Source organism: Corapipo altera, unplaced genomic scaffold, assembly GCF_003945725.1.
Source record: "Corapipo altera isolate COAL_440 unplaced genomic scaffold, ASM394572v1 193, whole genome shotgun sequence".
Classification (NCBI taxonomy): Eukaryota; Metazoa; Chordata; class Aves; order Passeriformes; family Pipridae; genus Corapipo; species Corapipo altera.
The window spans coordinates 1,077,388-1,088,302 of NW_020884996.1; the positions used below are offsets into that span (position 1 = coordinate 1,077,388).

At 40.8% G+C, this 10,915-nt stretch overlaps 1 protein-coding gene across 1 annotated transcript in view; it reads left to right on the top strand.

Annotated features, from left to right (window-relative positions):
• The window catches only part of LMNB2 (lamin B2), a 31,311-nt gene extending 20,562 nt beyond the window's left edge, over nt 1-10,749 (top strand). Inside the window, exons 6-12 of the mRNA XM_027666594.1 lie at nt 583-708; nt 913-1,133; nt 1,710-2,001; nt 2,498-2,605; nt 3,138-3,257; nt 4,587-4,688; nt 5,587-10,749. Coding sequence (XP_027522395.1) covers nt 583-708; nt 913-1,133; nt 1,710-2,001; nt 2,498-2,605; nt 3,138-3,257; nt 4,587-4,688; nt 5,587-5,628 — 1,011 coding nt within the window. The 3' untranslated portion in view covers nt 5,629-10,749. The remainder of the gene's footprint in view (nt 1-582; nt 709-912; nt 1,134-1,709; nt 2,002-2,497; nt 2,606-3,137; nt 3,258-4,586; nt 4,689-5,586) is intronic.
• Nucleotides 10,750-10,915: the final 166 nt, after the last annotated feature.

Sequence of the window (10,915 nt, forward strand, 5' to 3'; positions counted from 1 at the left end):
CACTGGACATTCAAAGAGGATTGTTCTTTATTAATACAGAACTACACTCCTTGCCCCCATGAATTCAAAAAGCAGAGACAAATTCTTGCCTGAAAAATCCACTGAGAGACAGTAAGCAGCAAAATATTGTCTCTGGCTTAGGAAGTCCCTGAGTTGCAAATGACCAGAGGAGACATAATACCTGTGGAATATTTTACTGAGTTAGCCCTTGGGCATCCAGGGAACTGTTGGACCAGGACATGGACTTGCTAGGCAGTCTTTGATGTTGCCCAGTGTGATTGGTCTTGGGACAAACAGGCAGAGCACGTGGTCACTTTTTTGGAAACACTAAGGCTGCTTGTACAATGTTAGGGCTAACAGACTATTTTTTAATAGCATAAGCAAATACTATAGGAATAGGTCTGAAATAGATTTTCCTGGTCCTTTCTTGCATTTCCTTAATGTTATGCAGTTCTTATCCTAAACTCACCAGATGTCCATTTAAAATTTTTTAAGATTAAATAGTTGCTATTTTTTTACCAAGAGGATATTGTAGGGGATCTAACTCAATGCAAGTGACCTGTATAAAACTTACCTTTCCAGCTGGAGAATGCCAAATTGTCCTCTGACCAAAATGACAAGGCTGCTGGTGCAGCTCGAGAGGAGCTGAAGGAGGCTCGCATGAGGATAGAAGCTCTCAGCTACCAACTCTCTGGCCTCCAGAAACAGGTGAGGGAACTAAATTTGCTGTCACCTTGAACACAGAGCACTGTTTTGTGTGGATATATTAACGTTTCCAGCCCTTCATATTTTCTGAATGTTACAATAGAGAAGTTTTTGGTTATGTTCATTTGGGAGGGAGGTGAGTTTTAACCTTTTCTGAGTGGAAGTGCGTGGCTGCCAACTGGGCTGCCCCTGGTGCTCTCTGCCTAGGCCAGCGCAGCCGAGGATCGCATCCGGGAGCTGGAGGAGATGATGGCTGGTGAGAGGGAGAAGTTTAGGAAGATGCTGGATGCAAAGGAGAGGGAAATGACAGACATGAGGGACCAGATGCAGCTCCAGCTTACGGAGTACCAGGAGCTGCTCGATGTTAAATTAGCGCTGGACATGGAGATCAGTGCTTACCGAAAACTCCTGGAAGGGGAAGAGGAAAGGTAAGTACAGATTCCAGTTTCTTTTCTAAGGACTGCCAGCTGTTGTTTTCATTTCTTACGCTTATTTTTTTACCATTTGAGCAGGAATGCTCAGATTTTCTTTCATTGAAGTTATAAGGCTTCACACTACAATGTGTTGTATGGAACACTTATGTGGAACACTTGTTGTCAGCTGAACACCATCTTTATTTTATTTTGGTTTTTATAATGACCTTGGAGTGCAATTGAATATATCATTCTGTGGTTGATCTTCATCTCTTTTTATTTAAGTGCTTGTACTTCTGCATTTTCCTGGTTTTAAATCATGTGGCCTGAGAACAGTGTGTTTAGTGGCAGCTGTGCTGGAGGGGAGGGTTGAGTGATCTGTGTCTCTCTCATTAGCACTGCTTTCCATGTCATGTATCATCCTGCCAGAGTATTCCCCAGGGATGGGCAGCCCCCTCCTCCTCACGTATGTGGACACACAGAGCGAGGCTGCTGTCAGCAGCACATCACAGTCTGGTCACTGATGATACTGTAGCTTTGTCTGTTGTTCCCTGGGTGAGTTAATTCAAATGCTTTCTTGATTGCCTTAAGGTTGAAGCTCTCTCCAAGCCCCTCCTCCCGTGTCACAGTCTCTCGGGCTACCTCCAGCAGCAGCAGCAGCAGCACTTCCCTCGTTCGCTCTTCCCGGGGCAAGAGAAAACGCATCGAGGCCGAGGAGCTCTCGGGCAGCGGGACCAGCGGGATCGGCACTGGGAGCATCAGCGGCAGCAGCAGCAGCAGCAGCTTCCAAATGTCCCAGCAAGCTTCAGCTACAGGAAGTATCAGCATAGAAGAGATAGACCTGGAGGGCAAATACGTTCAGCTGAAGAACAACTCGGAGAAGGTGAGTGTCAGCAGAACTTGCAGAGAACAAGGAGGAGCTAAATTGAGACATTACACAGCCCTTTGCAGCACAAGCAGGTGCAGCCACCTGGAGAGGAGGAGCAGCAATCTCAAGGTGCAGAATCCTGCAGGAATTAACAGGGGCACTGAAGAGTTGAATGTTATGGTGGGTTAACATGAGTGTAATGTTTGCTGCAGGAAGAGAACACAGTTTGTGTTCCAGATGTGTGTGCTGGAATATTGCTCAGGGAAACAGCCTGCTGTCCAGGAGAACATTGCCGTGTGAAATGAATACCCTTTAAAATTTTGCTGAATGACCTTAAGGGATTTACAATTTAGATATAGAAAAATACTTTCAAGGTGGAATGCAGATGTCTAACAACCATGCAAATAAATTTATATTCACATTAACTTAATAACAAAGACCTAAAGAAAGCTCAGATGCCTGTATGCTCTGTTTCATTCACTCTAAATAACCTTTTGACTCTCTCCATTAGGATCAGTCTTTGGGTAACTGGAGGCTGAAAAGACAAATTGGAGATGGAGAAGAAATTGCTTACAAATTTACTCCTAAGTATGTCCTCAGAGCTGGGCAGACTGTTACAGTAAGTTGTACTTCCAGTATGTTAACAGCATCTTCTTTTGTTGGTGCTATGGCAACAGTTGTAAATCTTGATGTTTGGTACAGCATGATTTGGAGTATAACTTTTGGTTTCATGGATCTCACTTTAGAAGAGCAGTATTTCAGTTACAAAAATGCAGAACATAAATACTGAAGTGCTGATATAGAAATTCACTATTTAAGACCATTTTTGGGGCATAAAGTTGAAGAAAAAGGTATTTTGGGGAACGGTTCAAGGACTGTTTGTTGTCAAACACCTTTGCCCCAGTTTGGAACACTAATCCTGCTCAACCTCTTAAAGAAATGGGAACATTTAAGAGCATTCATTCAATCTAGGAGACTGTAGTTAAGTTTAAGACTACAAATAATAGTATAGTTAAAAGTAGAGTAAAACAACCATTGGAATTCAGAAAAAAACCTGGTATGTAGAGAGAAGTAGGAGAATCAGGGGGAATTGTATATTTAAAAGAAAAAATTGCATGAACAGCTAATTACAGAATGTCTTTTCTGCCTAGATCTGGGGTGCAGATGCAGGTGTATCTCACAGCCCCCCCTCTGTTCTGGTGTGGAAGAACCAAGGCAGCTGGGGCACCGGAGGAAACATCCGCACTTACCTCGTGAACTCGGAAGGAGAGGTGGGCTGTGTCCGTGGGCTGGGGGAGCTCCAAACTCTTTCACTTGAGGGGGGGGTGACATGACACAATCCTGATTTCAAGATCTCCCCTGTTATCTTCTAATATAAAAGAGTTTATAGCACTGAAATAATTAAGTATCTGTACATATCTCTGACATTTTCGGGATGTTTTTGAAAGCTGTGATCATCAGCATGATTATGCCCATAGACATTTGTTTTTTATTTTATAAAAACACCCTGCTAGTAGAGAATTTATTTGGAATTTGAGTATGTACTTTCAGAAGAGACAAAGAAAAGAAACACTGCTGGCAATTCAAAGTTCCATTATATAGTCCCTATGACATTCTGGGGTGCAATGTGAATATTAATGTAGGAAGATAGCTGTCACTTCCATGTTGGAAGTATATAGTGATCTGTCATTTGGCAGAGGTTCCTGTGTATTCTGCATTGTGCTACATCTGCCCACAGTTAATGTTTCAAAACCATCCCTGCAGATGACTTTTGCAGGGGAGAGTAGTGCTTTGGCTGTTGTTCATAAGTGTGCCATTATCCCAGCAATAGGAAAGGGGAACAGACAACATTTCACCAGTTTTTGTGCTGCCTTTCTTGCTGGTGGTTCTCTGGAAGCACTTTGTGCACAGTATGAGGTAGGAGGGAGGATCACTTGTACAAATAGAAAGCTCACTGTCTTAGTGTTCAAACTGAGTGGTCAAATCCATGTCTGTTCCCACTGTGGTTACCTTTAGTGTCCCTGCTAAGAAGTGTGTGTTAAGGACAACTTTTTCCACTACCAGAGTTTTGCACCTCTGATTTCCAGGTTGCAAGTAGGTAGGAGAATTTCTTACTGCTAAGAAGTGTTAAAGATAATTTAGTAATAGAGGAAGCTTCCTGGGGTTTTAGAATTCTTTTTAGTGCCTGGCTTGGAAGACCATGCTGATAGCCAACATATACAATTGAGATTGAATATTTAGTAGAAATTGGGAATATTCTTAATGCTGTGTAATCATAATGAGAAAGTTTAGTTTCTCACATTACACTGTGTCTCAGACAGCCCCTACCTGTGTCTGCTGTGACCTTGCATAAAATTGAAACGTGTCTGCTTCCTCTCAAATCCCAGGGTAATGAAAGAAAATTCCTGCAGCTAAATTACATTACCATGCCTTTTAGTGCACACAAATAGGAATGATGTGGTTTGCAGGATATTACCAGTATTTGCTTCCGTCTAGGTCAAGTTGCTTTAAACCTTCCAAAATTTAATAGGGATGATATATTGATATATAGCAAAAACATAAGGAATAGATAAAAACTACTTATCTGTCATTTTGTGTAGGAAGTTGCAGTGAGAAGCGTTACTAAATCAGTAGTTGTGCGAGAGAATGAAGAGGAAGAGGATGAAGCAGAGTATGGAGAGGAGGACCTTTTCAACCAACAGGTAATCAGATGCAGACCTTGTGCCTCACTGGTTGGATCAATCAGGTGTGAGATTTAGGGAGTCCCTTCAACTTTTGTCAGCTCTGAGCATCCTGGTCCATGTTTGCAGTGGTTGCTTGGAACCCTGCAGCACTGCTGCAGTGCACAGGGAGAGGACAGTGTGACTGCTGCTGGGATCCATCCAGCTGCAGCTCAGGCAGTGGCTGAGGCCAGCTCAGGGTATCTGTGGCAGAGTGCTTCAGATCACACATTTACAGCATTATCAGGATGTGCTGCTCTGTAAAACAGAGCTGTGGCATTCTTGCTGCAAGCAGAATATAACCAGATAACCACTGAAAACCAGAGAAGGGGGGTACTTCTGTTGCTGCAAGCTTCAGCTTACTGGTTTATTTTATTATAGAATATACCTTCTACATCTGAAATAAACTTGTTTTTTCTTAGTAATACCACCTGTATGTTTTGATAACACTTGTGAAATAACCAACCAGCAGCTGGCAGAGTGAAAAGGAGAAAGATGCTTCATGCAGGTGATAGCAGAAAATATTTTAATATATTTTAATATTTGAAACTCAAGCGATTTGTTCCCCTGATCAATGGCTCTTAGTAGCTCTTTTCACAAAGAACTGATTCTGTGAAGGTTGGCAGGTGAGTTCTGAAAGCTTTTTGGTCCTCTGGAGAGATTAAACAGTGTATTTGTAGTGTAAAGCAACTGAAACAGAAACCTTTTCTTACCCAAAGCAGTAGCTTTGCAGCATAGATCTCTCTCAGATGGAATCAGCATCTGAAATAAAGGGAGGAACTTGCTGCTCTAAAGCAAATGACATCACAATTTTCACTTGTCATCTGTATCACTGCTGGAAGTACAGAGACTAAATTCAACTGTGTCTGTCTTATTTTAGGGGGATCCCAGAACAACCTCTAGAGGATGCTCAGTGATGTGAAAAAAGAAGACAGAAACTATTATTTGCGCTTTTTTCCCCTTCATTTATTTCCTTTTATTTTTGCTATTTTTTCCCTCCGGAGCCACTGAAAACTATTTTTATATGCATCATCTGATTTCTTTGAAGTTTACTCCTTGGTACATTTTTATAAAAAAATTTAAAAAAAACCTTTTCTGAACAAAACTGCCAGAATTTTTAATAGATTTCTTTATTTTTCCCTCTTTGTTGAAACACTATATTGGAATACAATATTTTTCCCCACACAGAGTTTAAAGTCTTATGTAGAAACCTAAAGCAGAAAGGAGATTTTTAGCTGAGATGAGACTCCTTGAGTGTATGGTAAAACTATAATTACATATATAACCAGGATAACCCCCCCTCAGAAAAGAAGTTTTATGAAGTGGGTTCATCTGTAGGGTCCTGGGAGAGATTCACAGAGTGTTTCCTCCACCATTGCAGAAATTGTATCTTGCCTGGTATCCTCACAATGCCCAGCTTAGGAAAATTAGGTTCACTCAAAACGGTGTCACACAGTTGCAGTGACACAGGGAACCTGCATTTTAGGCATTTATGACTCAGGACTGTGCCATCATGTCCTGCTCCCTACTGGTAAAACCATCTGAGTCTGTCACCCCCTGAGCTCTGTGTCATCATTCCAGAAGAGGGAAGATGGTAGGTTCTGCTTCCTGAATATACACACCATCCTGAGCTGGGAGTGTCAAACCCAGAGTTTGAACTGTTTGATTTTCAGGGGATTTTGCCATTGTGTCAAGTGAGACCTTGTTAAATCATGGACACAAGTTGTGTGTCCATTATTTACAATTAATGCTTCTGACATTTTCAGCTTTAAACAGATCAGTTAAGGTTTTAGAAATTAAACATGTTTATACTTTTGGCAATGATAAATACTGGGGATTTTAAAGGTTATCCCGTGTAAATGTCAGCTTTTTTAATCAGAGCTAGTTGCAGCTTGTTCATACTTCTCTTATGTTCAAAGGGGCATTGTCAGGTATCCTAAGGAGCAATATTTGCAAAATAGTGCAGAAATAGTTGAATGACTTTTAAGCAGTTCAAAGGAACTGCCACTGTTCAGGACGTGAGTGTTGCTGTGCAGTGTTCAAGTGCTCGAGGCAAAGTCTAACAAGGAGCTAAGGGAGAATAATGTTTTTTTATAAAAAATGCTTTGTATGGGTAGCAGGTGATTTTTATTGCAATTTTGTGTCTGACAGTGTCCCTTTTAGCTTAAGGTTTCTGCTGCTGCATTTTTCTGGAGATAAGTCTGACTCCCACGAGGGTTCATGTTCATACAGTGGTGCATCTTTAAGCACAAGGAAAAATATTTGACTGCTCCAAAGAATGCACTGGCTACTGTACAAGTGAATGTTTTTTTTTAACTAGTTATCAGTATGGATACAAAATTTGGATACCATTTGATTCCAGCATAGAGTCGTGTTTTTACCTGCACTCTTGAAGTCTGATCTTGTCTTTCAAATAGTTTAGACTCATCAGACAAGTGACAAGGTTTGGATGTTTTCGGTGGCTTTTGGACATTGTGTTCTCTGAACAGTATTGTGACTGACAGATATAACCTAGAAAGTCAGTTTAGTGGCTCTGACTGATGGCTTTGTCATGCAAGCAGGGTGGGAACAAGAGGGGCTTTAAGCTTCAGCATTTATTTTGCCGTTTGAAAATAAATCAAAGATGCTCCTTTTCTCTGTTTAAGTGGGATGACTGAATTGCTGAAGTTAAACTAATAGACATTTAGAATTATGTTTTAATCCATTATCAGAAGATCCATTACAAAAAAGCAGGATGAAGATTTGGCTTTTTGGGCTATGGGATAACTCCATTGATGTACTTGGCCATCTTTCTAATGTAATTTTCCCACTCTGCTTGAGTAGAAGATCAAATATGTAGTAAATCATGTCTGTCTCTCTGTAAGATGTATCTAGTGAAATTATGTTTCTCAGACATACTGTTATAATTATCTTTTCTAAATTTGTTGTTATGCAAATGAATGCAATCAATGTAGACTTATTTTTGCAGCACACCTTCCAACCACTGGACAGCATTTCCCTTTCTGATCCACAGCTTCTAGAATATACTGACATAGCATTTGAGGGCTTTTTGCTTTTTCCCTGAAGATCTGTATTTATTTTTTTTACACGGGCCAGTTTTTGGACTGCTTATTCTTTTAAGATTGTTCTGTGATCTTAAATACTGAAGCAATGAGCGTGGAGTTCATTTGCATTTTTTTCTGTGATTTTTGTTTGTTTCCTGTAAAGAATGGCCTCGAAAAGGCAGCTTGAATGAGGAAAAACCTCTTGCTACCTGAGCCATAGTTTCCTTAACAGCTACTGTATGGGGAGTGTGTCTTCTTGTAGCCTTAAGAACTGGTGCTTGCAGATCTCTTGTGATGAGCACTGTGCCCTTCAGCAACAGTCTGCAGAATTTGTCCTTAGGTTTGGAACTGTGTCCTTTAACTCTGGAAACAGTTTATCTGATTCTTCAGGACCATGTTTAGGTATATGCAGGTCATACAAACCAGTGATGGACACTGTGGGAAAGCCAACAGTCCGAATGTGGATGATTCTGTTACCACAGTGCTTTTTAATAGGCTACTAAAAATATGATAACTAACTCCTGACTGTAAATTACAAGACACAGAAGAACTACTGTATTCCATGTACTTTCTCTTTGTGTGTGTCCACCTTCTCCAGGCACCATCCAGTCCTCTTGCTTTTGATGCTGAGCTTCAGTCTAATGGCACTGTCCCAGCAAAGCTGGTGCACCAGACTGGGAGGCAGTTTTGTGGCTTTAACAAAACAAAAAGCATTGTTTCTTTTTTTTCCTCTGTCTTTCAAGGATTTTTGTCCCATTTTCAGGATATTTAAAGATTTTTGTTCAAATCCAGTGTTCCCTTGCCCCCCTTTCTCTCTTTGATCCTGTATGTGAACCACTCTTGGAGAAACTGGAGAATGGTCAGCAGTTCTACTCCAGTGCTGATACCTGGTGTAGAGCTTGAAGGAGAAACAGATTCTACTTGTCTGGAGAAAAATGATTTTAAGGTGTCTCTGAAGAGGGAAACAAACCAGTATAGCTTTTATCAGAGTAGTTACTTGAGCATAACTACCCATATGGATGTTCTTATTCCAGAAAAACAGCTTTATTCTGGATGAAATAGAAAAAGGTTTTTCCTATGTGTAGATCGTAACAGAATATGATATAAAATATGAACAACGCATCCTTCCCCCTCCTAAGCTCATACCACGTGAAAATGCTTTTTAGAACAGGTCCATCCATCTGCAGACCTGTCAGGAATGTGGTGTCCTGTGGAGTGAGGTGTGGCCTCAGAGCCCCTGGCACTTCATGCCACTTCTTTCTTCTCCCTTGCTTCCACATTTGTTCCTTTAAGTGTTGCATTGCAGTGACTTACTCCGAGGAGCAGAGTGGCTGGGATTCCCTTGTTGCTGCACATCTGTATTTCCAGGGACTCCTTTGTTGCTGCACAACTCTAGTTCCTGTGTTTCCTTTGTTCCTTGGCTCTGACAGAACCCATCATTTGCACTGACACGTTGCTCACTTGTCTTCAGCTCCGTGTTGCCGTTAGACGGGAGTTGGCTGCATAGTCTGTGTTTGTAGCAGGAACCAAAAGTCTCATGAAGAAAATAAACATCTACTTCCCGTGCCTGTGATGTAAAAGCCAGCTGAGTGTGTGTGCAGCTGGCAGCAGTGTGGGGACTGTGCTGTGGTGTGGAGCAGACTGTACTGTGAAAGGAGATCGCTGCGTGTGGTGTCTGTCCTCGAGCAACGGGACACCTCATGTTCAGTTCAGGGATCTTACTGGGTTTTATACACCCTTCTCTCTTGCTTTTAATGCTCATCCTGTCTAAAAGCCCTTTAACTGCAACCTGAACAGAGGTTAGAAGAGACATGTGAAAATCCTCTCTATACCCCAGGACATTGGAGAATCTTAATTTTCTTCACATCAGAAGGGTTTTGATGATGCAGGAAAACATGCATGCTGTATGTTCTAGATCTCTTGTAGCCACTTCTCTCACATTTTCACTGTTAAGCCATTCTCTCTCTTCTTTATCTTCTTTTGAAAGTCTTATCTCTAAACAAAGGCATATTTGATCCTGGATTTTATTGACACTGTTGGGTCCAAACCCTGTGTGAGCAGGAAGCAAAGCCTTGTTGTGAACCAGTGAGCGGAAGGTGAGATAGTGATTGCATTTTTCAAAGCACTGTTTTAGCTGAATGTCAGGACAAATGATATTGGAGAAATTGTTTTCTCATTTAAAATGGCCTGGGAAACAGAATTTTGATTTGCCCTTCAATATGCTTAGCTTTAAACCAGTTTAAAATTATTTAAAGGTGTTTGGTTTTTTTATACAAGACCATATTTACATGCAATTATTATTTGTAAACATAATGCCTTTCTTGAAATGCTAAGGTCTAGAATGAAAAGGATGGCCAATATTGAAAGCCTCCATTCAGAATAGCATAAGCAGTGATTTGACTTGAAGTTCAGGAAAATAAAATGTGGTTTATTGAACTTCCAGATTTTCTACTTAGCTTTTACTGAAGTGATGAGTCTGTGTGGGTAAGGCAGATATTACTGTGTATTCAGCTACCCAGATCAGTACACTAAAATTTTGTACAAGCAATAAGTTTAAGCCAAAATGATTTCCATTTGGGCACAAAATGCAGTTGAACTTTTATTTTCATAGCAGTGATGCCTCGTGACTTGTGATTTTTGTTTTTTAATTTTTAAATTTTTGGGGGCACAATTTTGATTTGGCTCGAGGGCACTGCTCAGTGCAGTGACTGCCTCCAGTCAGCTGCTGCAGATGAGTTTTTGGAAGGTTCAAGTTTTTAAAATAAGGAATTGTGAAAAAGGTTGTGAACTGAAACACAGAAGACAAAATTATTAAACTGTTCACTTGGAACTTTAAAAAAACTACATAATGATCTAGACTTTATCATTTCAAAGTGTTTTATTTTTTTCTTTTTAGAATATGCATGCCAAATGTCTTGTCTTTTTCAATGATTTGTAATATACATTTTATGACTGGAAACTTTTTGTACAACACACTCGAATAAATGTTTTGCATTTTACTGGTTTCCTTCTTTCTTTTAACCAGCCTAGAGGCCATGTGGGCTGTTTGAGATGATTCATCCCTGGGGGGGGACCCAGCCACAAAGAGCTGTCCCTGCTCTTAAGACTGATCAGCTGAGTGTGTCCCAGCAGGGATTCTGGGGTGTGTCCCAGCAGGGATTCTGG